Source organism: Bos taurus, chromosome 27 (genome assembly GCF_002263795.3).
Source record: "Bos taurus isolate L1 Dominette 01449 registration number 42190680 breed Hereford chromosome 27, ARS-UCD2.0, whole genome shotgun sequence".
NCBI classification, from domain to species: Eukaryota; Metazoa; Chordata; class Mammalia; order Artiodactyla; family Bovidae; genus Bos; species Bos taurus.
The window spans coordinates 14628197-14644862 of NC_037354.1; the positions used below are offsets into that span (position 1 = coordinate 14628197).

Sequence of the window (16666 nt, forward strand, 5' to 3'; positions counted from 1 at the left end):
GGTTGTTTCTGTAGATTATGGTGACCAGTAACATTATAGCAGTATTTATATTCCCTTGTTTTCTTCTTTGACCATAAATGTGGTCCACCTATTGGAAGAATTTTCTAGTAGCACGTTTTAAGAGTGACTAGTTGGCTCCTTAAGTAGGTTTGACCTAAGAGCCAAAGAAAATTATGGTAACCTTGAATAATGTGTTATGTTGTGTTGATCAATACCTATAATTCCTTTTATTCCCTAAGTGCAGGTCTTAATCCTCACATAATATATAGTTATTTTTTCTGTGGTAACTGCTGTGTTTTGGGGGAGAAATTAACAGGGAGAATCTTAGAAATTGCATGGTTAAGTACATTTGCTCTCTCATTAAATTTTGTGTTTGTTTTGCAAATTATTCAGCAAAATATATGAGTAAAATCATAACCCTTTAAGTACCCCGAGCGTTTCTTCAGATTTTGTTATAAATGGAAATTCATTCATTCAGCACACATGTCCTGGGTGTCTAGTGTGGGCTCTGCTTTATTCTAGGCACTGAGAGCGTAGTGAGAACGTGGGGTTCACCTTTCCTTCTGCCACGGGGCTTGTGTTCTAGTGGGTGAGACAGACAGTAAAGCGGTACACAAAAGCACACACGCACGCAGTCAGAGAGTGAAGACAGGGGCTTGGTGAGGCCCTGGTACCAATTCCTGTGTGTGTGTGTGTGTGTGTGTGTGTGTGTGTGTGTGTGTGTTGGGGGTGGAGCTTCCACTCTACCAGCAAGTCTGCGACACCAGCTGAGTATCCTACAATTCACCGCAATTCCAACACCATCTGTCTGAACGCATCAGATCCCACGGGTTCAGGCCTCGGTCCACAGACTGCCCTCACCCCAGCTCACCCCAAGCCCGACTTCAGATGCCAGTGACAAGTCCAGATTGTGGCTGTGCTTCTGAAAGACCAGGCAGTGGATTGGAGGCGTCCATGACCCCCTCCTTGGGTTCAGTTACTTTTCTGGAGCAGCCTACGGGGAGAAACCTTCCAGTTACTAGAGTAAGTAAGAGTTTAAAATAAGAAGATTGTAAAAGAATGCACTTCAGGAAGAGCCAGATGGGAGAGATACAGTGCAGGGTGTAAAGAAAGGACATGGAGCTCCATGCCCTCCCCAGGTTCAGCCCTGCCCCAATTGCCACATGCTCAGCAATCTTAGAAGCTCTCTGAACCCCATCCTTTGGGTTTTCACGGAGGCTTCGTAACATAAGCATGCTTGATTAAGTCATTGGCCATTGGGGATTGATTCAACCTTTAGCGCCTGTCTCCTCCCTGGAGATTGGGGGCTGGGCTGAGAGTTCCAGCCCTCTAACCACGCGGGTGGGCTTTCAGGTGGCGCTAGTGGTAAAGAACCCACCTGCCAATGCAAGAGACATAAAGAGATGCGGGTTCAATCCCTGGGTTGGGAAGAGCCCCTGGAGAAGGGAATGGCAACCCACTCTGGTATTCTTGCCTGGAGAATCCCATGGACCAAGGAGACTGGCGGGCTATACTCCATAAGGTTGTAAAGAATCGGACATGACTGAAGCGACTTAGCATGCACATACAACCACGTGGTTGGTTCTCCAACAAGGATACCTTGGTCTCTCTCATCACTTAGGAAATTGCATGGGTTTTAGGAGCTCTGTGCCAGACTTGAGGACGAAGACCAAACATGTATTTCTTATTGTAAACCGCAGTATCGGGTAACATGAGAGGGAGTGTGCTGTGGTTTTAGGATAGCATTAGATCTGGTGCCCTGGGCAGGGCTCCTCAAGGAGGCCCTGTTTAAAAGGAGACCCAGAGAAGGAAAAGCAGCCCGTCTGGATAGAAGTGCCAGGAGCCCCCCAGATGGGGGCTCAACAAAGACAGAGGCTGTGAGTGGGGAAAGGTGGGTGACTTCAAAGAACGACAGCAGTGGTGAGCCCTTCGCAAGGCGGAGGTGGGGAGGGGCTGGGGGGTCCTCGCAGAGCTGGGTGGACAGGCTCAGGCCAGTGTAGACCTGGCAGGAGTCCCCACCTCCTAGGTGCAGCAGGCAGTGGAGAATTTCAGGCAGGGACGTGGCATGTTTTCAGTTTTTCTGAGAACTGTCTGCTCTGCAAAGATGGGAGTGTGCGGTAGGAGGGAGGGCTAGGAACCATCAAGCTATTGTGATGGACCAGGTGAGGGCACAGAGGCCTGGGGTAGGGGTCGCACTGGAGATGGATTGGAGAGAAGAGAAACATGTGGGCACGGTGGATATAGTATGGCTGATGGGGCTGGGGGTGGGACCGGAGTGGGACATGCTTTATCTTCAGTTCAGTTCAGTTCAGTCACTCAGTCGTGTCCGACTCTCTGCGATCCCATGAATCGCAGCATGCCAGGCCTCCCTGTCCATCACCAACTCCCGGAGTTCACTCAAACTCATGTCCATCGAGTCGGTGATGCCATCCAGCCATCTCATCCTCTGTCGTCCCCTTCTCCTCCTGCCCCCAATCCCTCCCAGCATCAGAGTCTTTTCCAATGAGTCAACTCTTCGCATAAGGTGGCCAAAGTACTGGAGTTTCAGCTTTAGCATCATTCCTTCCAAAGAAATCCCAGGGCTGATCTCCTTCAGAATGGACTGGTTGGATCTCCTTGCAGTCCAAGGGACTCTCAAGAGTCTTCTCCAACACCACAGTTCAAAAGCATCAATTCTTTGGCCCTCAGCCTTCTTCACAGTCCAACTCTCACATCCATACATGAGCACTGGAAAAACCATAGCCTTAACTAGACGGACGTTTGATGGCAAAGTAATGTCTTGCTTTTGAATATTGCTATCTAGGTTGGTCATAACTTTCCTTCCAAGGAGTAAGCGTCTTTTAATTTCATGGCTGCAATCACCATCTGCAGTGATTTTGGAGCCCCCCAAAATAAAGTCTGACACTGTTTCCACTGTTTCCCCATCTATTTGACATGAAGTGATGGGACCAGATGCCATGATCTTAGTTTTCTGAATGTTGAGCTTTAAGCCAACTTTTTCACTCTCCTCTTTCACTTTCATCAAGAGACTTTTTAGTTCCTCTTCACTTTCTGCCATAAGGGTGGTGTCATCTGCATATCTGAGGTTATTGATATTTCTCCTGGCAGTCTTGATACCAGCTTGTGCTTCTTCCAGCCCAGCATTTCTCATCATGTACTCTGCATAGAAGTTAATAGCAGGGTGACAGTATACAGCCTTGACGTACTCCCTTTCCTATTTGGAACCGGTCTGTTGTCCCATGTCCAGTTCTAACTGTTGCTTTCTGACCTGCATATAGGTTTCTCAAGAGGCAGGTCAGGTGGTCTGGTATTCCTATGTCTTTCAGAATTTTCCAGTTTATTGTGATCCACACAGTCAAAGGCTTTGGCATAGTCAATAAAGCAGAAATAGATGTTTTTCTGGAACTCTTTTGCTTTTTCCATGATCCAGCGGATGTTGGCAATTTGATCTCTGATTCCTCTGCCTTTTCTCAAACCAGCTTGAACATCTGGAAGTTCACGGTTCACATATTGCTGAAGCCTGGCTTGGAGAATTTTGAGCATTACTTTACTAGCGTGTGAGATGAGTGCAATTGTGCGGTAGGTTGAGCATTCTTTGGCATTGCCTTTCTTTGGGATTGGAATGAAAACTGACCTTTTCCGGTCCTGTGGCCACTGCTGAGTTTTCCAAATTTGCTGGCATATTGAGTGCAGCACTTTCACAGCATCATCTTTTGGGATTTGAAATAGCTCAACTGGAATTCCATCACCTCCACTAGCTTTGTATATAGTGATGCTTCCTAAGGCCCACTTGACTTCACATTCCAGGATGTCTGGCTCTAGGTGAGTGATCATACCTTCATGATTATCTTGGTCATGAAGATCTTTTTTGTACAGTTCTTCTGTGTATTCTTGCCACCTCTTCTTAATATCTTCTGCTTCTGTTAGGTCCATACCATTTCTGTCCTTTATTGAGCCCATCTTTGTATGAAATGTTCCCTTGGTATCTCTAGTTTTCTTGAAGAGCTCTCTAGTCTTTCCCATTCTGTTGTTTTCCTCTATTTCTTTGCATTGATCGCTGAGGAAAGCTTTCTTATCTCTCATTGCTATTCTTTGAAACTCTGCATTCGATGCTTATATCTTTCCTTTTCACCTTTGCTTTTTGCTTCTCTTCTTTTCACAGCTATTTGTAAGGCCTCCCCAGACAGCCATTTTGCTTTTTTGCATTTCTTTTCCATGGGGATGGTCTTGATCCCTGTCTCCTGTACAATGTCACGAACCTCCGTCCATAATTCATTAGGCACTGTATCTATCATATCTAGTCCCTTAAATCTATTTCTCACTTCCACTGTATAATCATAAGGGATTTGAGTTAGGTCATACCTGAATGGTCTAGTGGTTTTCCCTTCTTCAATTTAAGTCTGAATTTGGCAATAAGGAGTTCATGGTCTGAGCCACAGTCAGCTCCTGGTCTTGTTTTTGCTGACTGTATAGAGCTTCTCCATCTTTGGCTGCAAATAATATAATCAATCTGATTTCAGTGTTGACCATCTGGTGATGTCCGTGTATAGAGTCTTCTCTTGTGTTGTTGGAAGAGGGTGTTTGCTATGACCAGTGTGTTCTCTTGGCAAAACTCTATTAGCCTTTGCCCTGCTTCATTCCGTGTTTCAAGGCCAAATTTGCCTGTTACCCCAGGTGTTTCTTGGTTTCCTACTTTTGCATTCCAGTCTCCTATAATGAAAAGGACATTCTTTTTTTGGATGTTAGTTGTAAAAGGTCTTGTAGGTCTTCATAGAACCATTCAACTTCAGCTTCTTCAGCATTACTGATTGGGGCATAGGCTTGGATTACTGTGATACTGAATGGTTTGCCTTGGAAACGAATAGAGATCATTCTGTCGTTTTTGAGATTGCATCCAAGTACTTAGTGCAGTATAAAAACAAAGACGATGTGGAGGAGTTATTCAGAGCATCCACATTTCATTTGGTTCTCTAACCTGAGTTTAAAGTCGTTCCACATATTCAGCCTTATAGTGAAACTGAGCTTTTTCAATATAAATGCATTTCAGAGGCACTTGAGGCTTCCTTGCCTCTTACAGTTGGCAGCAAAGAAATTAACTGAGAAGACTGCTAAACGTTTGACCTTTGTTAGTTAAACTAAATAATTTCTGCTAAAAGCATAAGGACTAGCATGACCTAAACCAGTTGGTTTTGCTAGTGGTCACTCCATTTTTACGGAAAGCTCAAGTTCCCTTTCCCCTATACAAAATCAGAAAATAGACAGACCCGCATTTAAAAGAAAATATGTAGTATTTTTGGATCTTTCGTCTTCTGAGACTATGCTAATTATGATAGGCAAATTCTGGAAGGGGTTAGCGTCCCAAGCGATATACCGATACACTTGGAAGGCGCTTTGATCTCCCCACCCTTTGTCAGCTAACCCCATTGTCGTTTTCATCTGACTTATAAAATCACCCCATGTGGCCAGCCTAGCAAATCATCAAGAAACCTGCCTCCCTGCCCTCATCCTCTTCTGTGGAAGGTGGAAGGAGAGAGAGGAATGCACAGGAGAGATCATTAGAGTATCTATGACTGAGCTATGGGGCCACCGTGGGGAGGGGGGTTTGAACATCAGTCGCTCCAAACGCCTCCCACCCCCCAACTCCACTGCATCTCAGCACCACCAGTCATTCATCTTTCACACAGAAGCCTTTGGAATAAGGTTGTGTTTGAATGAAGGGTGGAGATGGTCCCGGCCCACATGATTCTGTCATTTTTGAGTCATTGATATGAACTGAGCTTCACTAGCCAGTGAGTGAAACTCAGATTCTGAGAACAGCCCGAAATTCTGTCTTCCATCTTCCACCCACTGCTACTCCGCCAGATATTTGCAAGACTCTTTCCAAGGTCTGTCTGTCCATCTGCGAGACTTACATGCCACAGGCCCTGGCAGTTCGTGGGTTCAGTTCCTGGTTTCTGCTGGTTTTTATCTCTACTGGCCATCTGCTGTTCTGGACCTGGGCACTCCTCCTCTGGTTGTAGGGGAAATGTCTCCTTCTTCTCAGACCCATCTTACAGAGAATGGAGCCACAGCAGAGCTGATTGGAGCCCCGAGGGATGCCGGGGAGATGGGAATACTGGACCGAGCTGGGCTTGGGGACAAGGTCGGGGGCCTTTGACCTGGGGTCCCACTGCTCCATCTGGTGCACCTCTTAGACTTACCCTCTCACCTCATGGTTTTCATCCCAGGCGCTGTTACCTGGTTTTATCCATCAAACCATCTGGTCCATTAAAGCAAGGTTCACGTTCTTTCCCAAAGGCCCTCGAGACTCCTCCCTGCCCCAATCAAGCTAGAAGTCATGTCTGGACACAGGAGGTGGTCCACCCCAGAGCACCCAGACACTGCTGGGCAGTGGAGGGGGGTTGCTCAGTGTCACAGGTTGGCCTGGATCCAGTTTTGGCGCGTCAGGGTGATTTATAACAAGGGTGAAATCCTACTTGGAAGCAGAGGAGGAGAGATTATGTAAATCCATATGAAAAAGAAGCTTCAAAGCTCACAGATACTCTGCTGAGAGCCTCACCCCCTTTCTGAACGGCCTTTCTCAAGCGAGACCTTACAGAACCCCAGGTAGGAACAGGTGGGCCCCAGATGTCAGGAGGGATTTCCCTGCCCTCCACCTCTCCCTCTGCAGGGGGCTCCCCTGCCTGCCCGCAGAAGCCTCTCTGGGGAATGCTGGAGATCCTTTCTCAGAACACGACTTGAAAATCACACTGTGATACAAGATTGCAGCAAGGGAGACAGTTACATGTGCCGAATGTTGCCACCTCCCCGAGAGCCATGTGGGGCCCCTCCGCCTGCTCTTTCAGATCCATGTGTGCAGGAGGCCACAGGTCCTGCTGGATGGTAGGCCCATCCTCCACGTGGCCACGGGCGTCTCTTCCTGAAATTCACATCTGACTCTCTCACTCCTTGAATTCCCTCATAGGATGAAGCCCTTGGGCACTCAGTTCTTTGCTCATAGTTGTCCCCCTTCTCTGCGGCTCCCCAGAAAATAGCCCTGCACCTCGCAGGCTGCTGGCACACTCCCACTTCAGCCCCAGATTCAGGTTACATGACCTCAGAAAAACCTTCTCTCACTTCCTGCGTCTCAGTCCCATCCTCACCTCCAGGTGTGTTCGTCACCCTCCCCCTCTGCCCCAGATTATTGTTCAGCCTTCTGCATAGGGAACTTTTCGTCTGTCTGTCTGTCTCCTCCACGTACATAGAAACTCCTTGAGGGCAGAGATGTTGGTGGGAGGGAGCTTATTCACTCTCCAAGGTGCTTCTCAAGCCCCCAGAAGATGCTGATGTGCAGAGAGCACCCAGCGTTTGAATGAATGAATCTTCAAGGTACCACAAGTGCACTTGTCGAGAACGTGCATGACAGTTATTAAACAAATCAGTTCCAAGTTAAAAAAAAACAGAGATCATTGGGAAAAAGCTTCACAGTTGCACGCCTTTCAGTAGTAAGTCTATTCCAACGAGAGCTCAGGTTTTAAAGGCAAGTTTTCTTTGTGGAGGCAGCTGAAGCTTCTGCTGTTCTGTGCAAGTCTTTCCACCTGAGTGCACGTGGCTGTGGCAGTAACACATTTCAGGGTTGAGGGTTGATTGTATTTGCAGCACAGGGAATAGGTGAGTCATGGGAGGGGTGTGTGTGTGTGTATGTGTTTGGAGGGGTGTGTGTGTGTGTTTGTGACAAGTGGCTGGGTCTTAACGAACTGCTTACTTGGTAATTGTCTTTCTGCAGGTGATGTATCACCAATCAGCATGTCTCCCATCAGTCAATCTCAGTTTATCCCACTTGGGGAAATCCTTTGCTTGGCCATCTCCGCAATGAACTCAGCAAGAAAACCTGTCACCCAAGAAGCACTGATGGAGCACCTGACCACCTGTTTCCCAGGTAACGGGAAAAGGGTGATATACTTTCCAAATGGATGCGCACTCTGGCCACCCTGGGACTTTATATGGACACTTCATCCCATGATTAAATTCAATAGGGAAAAAAAAAAGTCTTTGCCAAAACCAGTGACTTTTCTTAGCTCCGCAATTAAAAATCAAGGCATCAGTGTTACTTCAAAAATAATTTGCCACCTTCAACTGTAATAATTTCTCATTGGCATTGAGGGCAAGAAACTAAATCAGAATCCACAAAGAAGTCTGTGAAAACTACCACAATTCCATTTAACCTTTACAGCTCAACCTTCCTAAAGTACGTGAGCATCTTGATTCGTGGCAGGTTTTGTTTCCTGCCTGCTTTCTTTCTTTTCTTCCTTTCTTATCTCCCTTCTTTTCTCTTTTCTTCCTTTGATTTTCTGCTTTTCTTTTGGTGTCATTTAATGGCACCCCACTCCAGTACTCTTGCCTGGAAAATCCCATGGACGGAGGAGCCTGGTAGGCTGCAGTCCATGGGGTCGCTGAGAGTCGGACACGACTGAGTGACTTCACTTTCACTTTTCACTTTCATGCATTGGAGAAGGAAATGGCAACCCACTCCAGTGTTCTTGCCAGGGACAGGGGAGCCTGGTGGGCTGCCGTCTGTGGGGTCGCACAGAGTCGGACACGACTGAAGTGACTTAGCAGCAGCAGCAAGCTACTTCAGAACAGAACAATTTAGAAAGCTTAATACTCTTCAAATTCTATTTGAAAAATGCATTTCAATGACAGTTCTAAAACTTTGAAAGGATTTAGCTATCATATTTATATTTTTGTTTTTTAAAGCTTAGACTGTTTACTTTTCATAGTTTACTATTTGAGAATAAAGTTTTGAAGTGTAGCTGAATATTATTAAAATAGTCAAACTTTTATTTCTAATGCATGTTATAAGTCCAAAAAATAGTCTAGATTTTGACCTCTATTCCTGTTTTGGACATTCACATTCTAAAGAGTTTTTAGTAAAGTTTTCTAGTGAAAATATCTGTAGGCTGATACTTAAGCCCTTTTATCATGCTTCTGTATTGCTTGAATTTTTTAAAAGAACTTTTATATACCAGTTCGCATTACAGAAATATAGGTATTTTTTAAAAGATCTGAAAAGAACAATTGTTGCTTTTCAGCTTTCTAAATAGGTCTGCATACTATTATATGTCGAGTGGGTAAGCAACAAAGTCATACTACATAGCACCAGAAACTGTATTTGGTCTCCTGTGATAAACCATAATGGGAGTGAATATAAAAAGAATATATATATATATGTATATATATATGTATGTATGTATGTATAACTGAATCACTTTGCCATAGAATTAATGCAACATTGTAAATCAACCAAACTTTAATTAAGAATAAGTAAATAGGTCCTCATCCCTCCAGAATGATCAGTTAAATTGGACCAGTACATGTTAAGTTGTTACACACAGATCTTCCTGGGAGGAAAGTGACTGCTTATGGACTTGACATTGGCTTTGGAGTTTGCTGGAGACTGTTGGCATGATCTATGCTGTATTCTGTCTCCAATTCATCCCCTTAAATCGCTTCCTACTGAATTCTCCCTCGGTCAGCGTCCTTCACGAACACAAAGAAATCATCCGAAGAAACCCATTAAGTTTTCAGTCTAAAGTTCTTACCATACAGAACATGAGCACGTGTGCTCTGTTCCAACAGTTGTCAGACTTGGCAAGATTAAAGCAATATGTGTCTAAATAACCTCCCATCAGCATGCAGTATATTTAAATAGCTATTTTTGCTTTGGGAGATGGAAAGATATGGATAAGGAGAAAGGTCAGATTCCAGCCCTATATTAATATAGAGCTCACCTTTGCTCTTTACACCAACAGAATCTGAACTCATGATGAACTTTGGGAATGGAATCTGGACGTGATGGAATATACAAACCTTGACAGTCTCCATCACAGCCATCCCTTTACAAGTGAGCCCTACAGATTTCTAGTGGAACCCTGAACTTCATAGATAATTGGAAATATCTGTCATTATACTCAGGCTTAATAGTAAAATAAAAATCGTAGACATCAGTGACTTTCAGCTAAAGCTTTGAAAACTCCCAGTTAAGGGTATGGAAAACAGATTGGACAGAGAATGTTTCTACTTGGTTTTTTCCAATTAAACATTATTTGATTGATGTGCTTGAAAATCCCCGTCAAAACTTTAGCTGTAAATTCTCTCTGGAAACTCTTATTCCTTCATTTGTGAACAACCAGGAAGCATGTTCTTCCTGGTGAGTAGACATGATTACATTGCAGTCATGATTCCGTGTAGTTCCCTGAGTTTTCTAAGATCAGCACTTGGAAGGCCTCCAATCAGCAGATTCTATAGTACAATGAAATTTTTGTCTTATAGCTATAATAGCTATAGCTATTTTTGTTATAATAGCTGTTTTTAATGAATGACCCTTCAGCTTTCCTTTATTGTAATAGCGTAGTAACTTGTCAATCATGAATTCTTCTAAATGAGGCTTACCATTTTTTGAAAAACTTCCGTTACCAATGTTGGTCAAAAGTACGCTACCATGTAGGACAGAGTCAGTTTCAAATATGAGTTTGTCATCTGGTGCTGTGGTTCGCAGCTCTAGTGGTCGTCGTTCGTGAGACTCTAATGTGAATAATGTCTTATTCTGAGAGTTGGATTCTGTGTGGCTGCTGCCCCCTGAAGTTGTTCAGCAGAACTAGAATAGTTCGTAGGGCTACTCATAGGGTAGAGAAGCTACATTGTTCCTCTTCTGTGCAAGCATTTTCTGTTGTATATTGGCTCTCACAAATTGCAAATATATGGCTTGGGTTACAACCCAATTCAGTTCAAACTCATTCTTGTTTTGAACAGAAACTATCATACAATGTTTTAAAATTTTTTTGATATTATATCAGCCTTAATAACCAACATACATTTGCATACAAATCAACATACATTTCTCAAGAGGAGAGCCTTAAACAAAAAGGAAACCTTGCTGCTCAAAAATTAAATAATTATGTTAAACAATACATCATTCAGAAGTACTGTTAACCTTTTCTACCTTGGTCATGAAGGGTGCCTTCTGAAGCATGCATGTGTACTAAGTCGCTTCAGTCATCTCCAGCTCTTTGCCAGCCCATAAACTGGAGCCCACCAGGCTCCTCTGTCCATGGGATTCTCCAGGCAAGAGTTCTGGAATGCGTAGCCATTCACTTCTCCAGGGGGTCTTCCTGACCTGGAGCTGGAACTTGCATCTGTTACATCTCTGAATATGTAGATTCCATCATACATGGACTCTCTCCCCTTGAGAACTGCAGGCCATTTCTAGTGTTTTTGTATTGTACTTTCGTAATTTTGGAAGGACTGGGGGAGCCTAAACCTTTCAGCTTACCCAGTTATTCTAGGCGGTTACACAATGTTCTTTGATGGTAATCGGGGTTTCCATGGGTCCTGACCCAAAGTTGAGACTACTGATAGCTAATATTTGTGAGCATTCCCTATGTAAGGCACTATTCTACATACATTAAACTCATTTAAACTCACAGCATCCCTCTGAAGATAGGTACTATTGCTGTCCTGCTTCCCTGGTGGCTCAGACTGTAAAGAATCTGCCTGCAGGGCGGGAGACGTGGGTTCTATTCCTGGGTCAGGAAGATCCCCTGGAGAAGGGAGTGGCTACCCACTCCACTATTCTTGCCTGGAGAATCCCATGGACAGAGGAGCCTTGCGGGCTGCAGTGCATGGTGTTGCAAAGAGCTGGACATGACTGAGCGACCAAGCATGCACAGATTAGTATTGTCTACATTTTGATGACACTAAGTCGAGGCTCAGACTGCCTCAACTACCAGCTGCAGTAGTTCTCTAGAGCAGTCTTAACAAAGTCCAGACATCTATTATCTTACAGTTCTGGATGCTGCAATTCCAAGATCAACATATTGGCAGGGTTGGTTGGTGTCTTCTGCGGGCTGTGAGAGAAGAATCTGTCCCAGCCTTTCCCTGGGGCTAGTAGTTATCTGCCTTCTACCAGTTCCTCTTCTCATTGTGATATCTCTGTGTCCACGTTTCCCCTTTGTAGAAGAACACCAGACATAGTGTGCATCAGGGCTCACTCTAATGACCTCACTTTAACTTGGTTATCTCTATAAAGACCCCATGTCCAAATAAGGTAACATTCTAGGCTACTGGGGATGAGGACTTACATATGAATATGGGGGGCAGGGGGACTCACACTTAATTCAACCAGTAACATCAGCCACCAGTGGTGAAGCTGGAATTTGGATCCTTGCAGTCTGACACAGGAGCTTGAGCGTTCAGTCTCCCCTGAAATTGCCATTTTTGTGGGTCAGACATGGTTGCATATTGCCAGGATGATTCCACCTGACCTATTTCCAAATGATATCATTCAGGTCAGTCTTCAAAGTATGATCACCCTTGATTTGTGGCACTGAGGAAGAGAGAACATTAAAGAAATTAAATGTGCTACAGCCTGGAGAATTTATACTCTCTGAAGAATGCATGTTCTTAATCGTCTCTTTAAGCGTGTTAAGACAGCGCTTATACGTGCACACAAAACTCTGAAAACAGTCACTGTACAAAAGGGTATCTGTGATTTTCTTCTGGAACATCTATGTAGAGAATACAGCAGTTTGAGACTCGGTGATCAGATGGATTTAGAGCCTCTGAGCTTTCACTGGTGTGTTTATTAGAGCTCTCTATGAATTTGAAAAATTCATATTGCTGCCACCTTCCTTTTGCTGGCTTATGACAGGAGGGAGGAAGGTCTCACCTAAATACCACCAGTGCTGTCATCACATTCAAATTTGAAGATGATGATTTCAAAATTGGAAAGTACATCCTAAACAATGGTCAAGTCTAGTTGCCCTTTTATATAATTTATAAAATTAAGTTTATTAAATAAACTTAATCTTGGAATGAGCATATGGAGCAGCTTCAAGTGTATGTGGTAGCCTCTATATATATTAGATTGCTTTTCAATACCAGGATGGCTCTCTTAACCATGACTTCCTAGTTGCTTTTTTTTTTTACTTTACAATATTGTATTGGTTTTGCCATACATCAACATGAATCCACCACGGGTGTACACGTGCTCCCCATCCTGAACCCCCCTCTTACCTCCCTCCCCATGCCATCCCTCTGAGTCATCCCAGTGCACCAGCCCCAAGCATCCTGTATCCTACATCAAACCTGGACTGGTGATTCATTTCTTATATGATATTATATATGTTTCAATGCCATTCTCCCAAATCATCCCACCCTCTCCCTCTCCCACAGAGTCCAAAAGACTGTTCTATACATCTGTGTCTCTTTTGCTGTCTCACATACAGGGTTATCGTTATCATCTTTCTAAATTCCATATATATGTGTTAGTATACTGTATTGGTGTTTTTCTTTCTGGCTTACTTCACTCTGTATAACCGGCTCCAGTTTCATCCACCTCATTAGTTGCTTTTATTGAAAGTCTTTTCTGTAAACTTACAAGATACTGAAAACGTTTTTTCTTCATTTAAGGATATTCTGCCTTTGGGACATCTCTGGCAGTCCAGTGGTTAGGACTCTGCACTTCCATTGCAGGGGGGTCTCAGGTTTGATCTCTGGTAGGCAAACTAAAATCCGTCATGCCATGCAGGGCAGCCAAAATAAAATTCTGTCTTGAACAATTCAGTTCAGTAAAGGTTTATAACAACAGTAGCCACCTAACTCCATCTAGCATCCATTTTTCTCTTCCCAGCTTTTATCTTTTCCTGTTCTGTTGGTAGTACAATTCTATAAGAGTTATCAGAGAAACCAGGATTCACGTTAAACTTAATGAACACCTTTGAATCCTGCTTAGTTGCTGTATGATGATACTTAGAAGCTGGGCAAAATTAACAGGATTCTGTCTTAGTCCATGTGGACTGCTATAACAGAATACCATGGACTGGGCGGCTGAAACAACAGACATTTATTTCTCACAATTCTGGGACTGGAAAATCCAAGATCGAGGCACCTGCAGATTCAGTGTCTGGTGAGAGTGTCCTTCCTGGTTTGCAGACAGCCATACCCTCACATTGCAGAGAGAGAGAGCTCTAGTCTCTTCCTCTCCTCATAAAGGCACACCACGAAGGCTGCAACTTCATGACCTCATCTGAACCTAATCACCTCCCCAAAACTCCCACCTCTTAGTAGCATCGCCCTGGGGATTAGGGCTTGAACATGGGGATCAGTTTAGGGGGGCACCATTCTGTCCATAAGCAGACTTAAAACACTCCAGAATCAACCACACCCCTCTCCTTCCATTCTCATGAGTGTGTCCTTTGGTTTCAGGTGTTCCCACCCCAAGCCAAGAAATTCTCCGGCACACGCTGAACACGCTGGTCCGGGAGAGGAAGATCTACCCGACTCCTGATGGCTACTTCATCGTCACTCCACAGACTTATTTCATAACTCCTTCCCTCATAAGAACTAACAGTAAATGGTACCATCTGGACGAGAGGATACCTGATCGGTCTCAGTGTACCTCTCCCCAGCCGGGGACCATCACGCCCTCTGCCTCAGGCTGCGTCAGGGAAAGAACGTTGCCCAGGAACCACTGCGACTCCTGCCATTGCTGCAGGGAAGACGTGCATGCCGTGCACGCGGCCACCCTGCAGAGGAAGCCCGCCAAGGACTGCAAAGACCCTTACTGCCCTCCTTCCCTCTGCCAGGTGCCAGCCACTGAAAAGAGTAAAAGTACTGTCAACTTCTCGTACAAAACGGAAACCCTCTCCAAACCGAAAGATGGTGAAAAGCAGTCCAAGAAATTCGGGCTCAAGTTATTCCGGCTCAGCTTTAAGAAGGACAAGACCAAGCAGCTAGCCAACTTCTCCGCCCAGTTTCCTCCCGAAGAGTGGCCCCTGCGAGACGAGGACACGCCGACCACCATCCCTCGGGAGGTGGAGATGGAGATCATCAGGCGTATTAACCCGGACTTGACCGTGGAAAACGTCATGCGGCACACTGCACTGATGAAGAAACTTGAAGAAGAGAAAGCGCATCGGAGTAAAGCCGGGTCCTCCGCCCATCACAGCGGAAGAAGTAAAAAGAGCCGGACTCACCGCAAATCCCACGGAAAGTCTCGGTCGCACAGCAAGACGCGAGTATCCAAGGGAGACCCATCCGATGGTTCCCATCTGGATATCCCAGGCGAGAGGGAGTATGACTTTTGTGATCCTCTTACCAGGGCCCCCCGGGAGGGCTGCTTCATCATCGAACACAAAGGGGATAACTTCATCATGCATAGCAACCCGAACGTGATTGAGTCTCATTTCCCCATGACCCCAGAATGGGACGTGTCTGGGGAACTGGCCAAAAGGAGGACTGAAATGCCTTTTCCTGAGCCTTCCAGGGGAAGCTCACACTCGAAAGTGCACCGAAGCCACAGCCATACCCAGGACCGAAGATCCAGGAATGAGAGATCCAACAAGGCCAAGGAGAGGTCCAGATCGATGGATAACTCTAAAGGCCCTCTGGGTGCTTCTTCTCTGGGGACGCCTGAAGACCTGGCCGAAGGCTGTAGCCAAGATGACCAGACCCCCAGCCAATCCTACATTGACGACAGTACTTTAAGGCCTACACAGACTATCGGTCATCAAAGGGCTCACGTTTCGTCTGCAAGCTATAAAGAGGTGTGTATTCCAGAAATAGTCAGTGGCAGCAAGGAACCGCCCAGCGCTTGCAGCCTCTTGGAGCCAGGCAAAGCGCCAGAGAGTTTGCCATCCTTCGGTGAACTCAACTCTTGTCCAACAAAGACGGCTGCAGATGACTATTTCCAGTGCAACACTTCCAGTGAGACGGTGCTCACGGCGCCGTCCCCTCTGGGGAAGAACAAAGAGGACCACGACACTCTGACCCTGGTGGAAGGGGTGAAAAAGCTGCCTCTGTCGGACAGGCAGGCCCCTCATTCCTCCAGGGAGCCTGCAGGGCACAAGGAGGAGTCGCCAAAGGGGCCGGGCGGGGGTCCAGTCGCTCCAGGCACGGTAGTCGAAGGCCTTGCCAACGGACGCCTCATCCAGCATCATGGCGCCGAGCCCAGCACCCTGGACAAGAGGAAAGAGATATTCAGCAAAGACACACTGTTCAAACCTCTTCACAGCACCTTGTCTGTAAACAGCTATCACAAATCAACCCTGTCCCTCCTCAAATCGCACCCGAAGACCCCTGCCGACACACTGCCAGGCCGATGCGAGAAACCAGAGCCGTCCCTGGGGACCTCGGCCACCCCTGCCCTGCCGGCCTCCCAGCGTCAGCAGGAGTCAGTGGGGAACCAGGAGGCCTCTTTCGACTATTACAACGTCTCTGATGACGACGAGTCTGAGGAAGGGGCCAACAAGAACGCAGAGGAGGAGAAAAACAGAGACGATGTAGGTACCATGCAGTGGCTTCTGGAGAGGGAGAAGGAAAGAGACTTGCAGAGGAAATTTGAGAAGAACCTCACCCTGCTCGCCCCAAAGGAAGCCGACAGCAGCAGCAACCAGAGGGCCACCCATTCGGCACGTCTAGACAGCATGGACAGCAGCAGCATCACAGTGGACAGTGGGTTCAACTCCCCACGGTAGGGAGCGGCGTCTGTGCGTGCACACAAACGTCCACCGGGGCCTGGGGCTTTATGCAGGTTAACTCAGAGTTTCTAATTTCAGTCTCAGTTCTGTGAAAGAGGGTGAAGAGTTGTGTGAGTTGTATTGTTAACAGCCTGTTTCTGACTTCTTTT

General features: G+C 45.8%; 1 protein-coding gene across 8 annotated transcripts in view; it reads left to right on the top strand.

Moving 5' to 3' along the window:
• Positions 1 to 16666, top strand: part of STOX2 (storkhead box 2) — a 198849-nt gene that overhangs the window by 170483 nt on the left and 11700 nt on the right. For 7 of the 8 annotated variants that reach the window (XM_024986459.2, XM_024986456.2, XM_024986457.2 and 4 more), the window contains 2 exons: positions 7766 to 7918; positions 14245 to 16510. In XM_024986459.2, coding sequence (XP_024842227.1) covers positions 7766 to 7918; positions 14245 to 16510 — 2419 coding nt within the window. Of the gene's footprint in view, positions 1 to 7765; positions 7919 to 14244; positions 16515 to 16666 lie in introns of those variants that run through there. The other variant, XM_024986460.2, reaches the window with a different exon arrangement.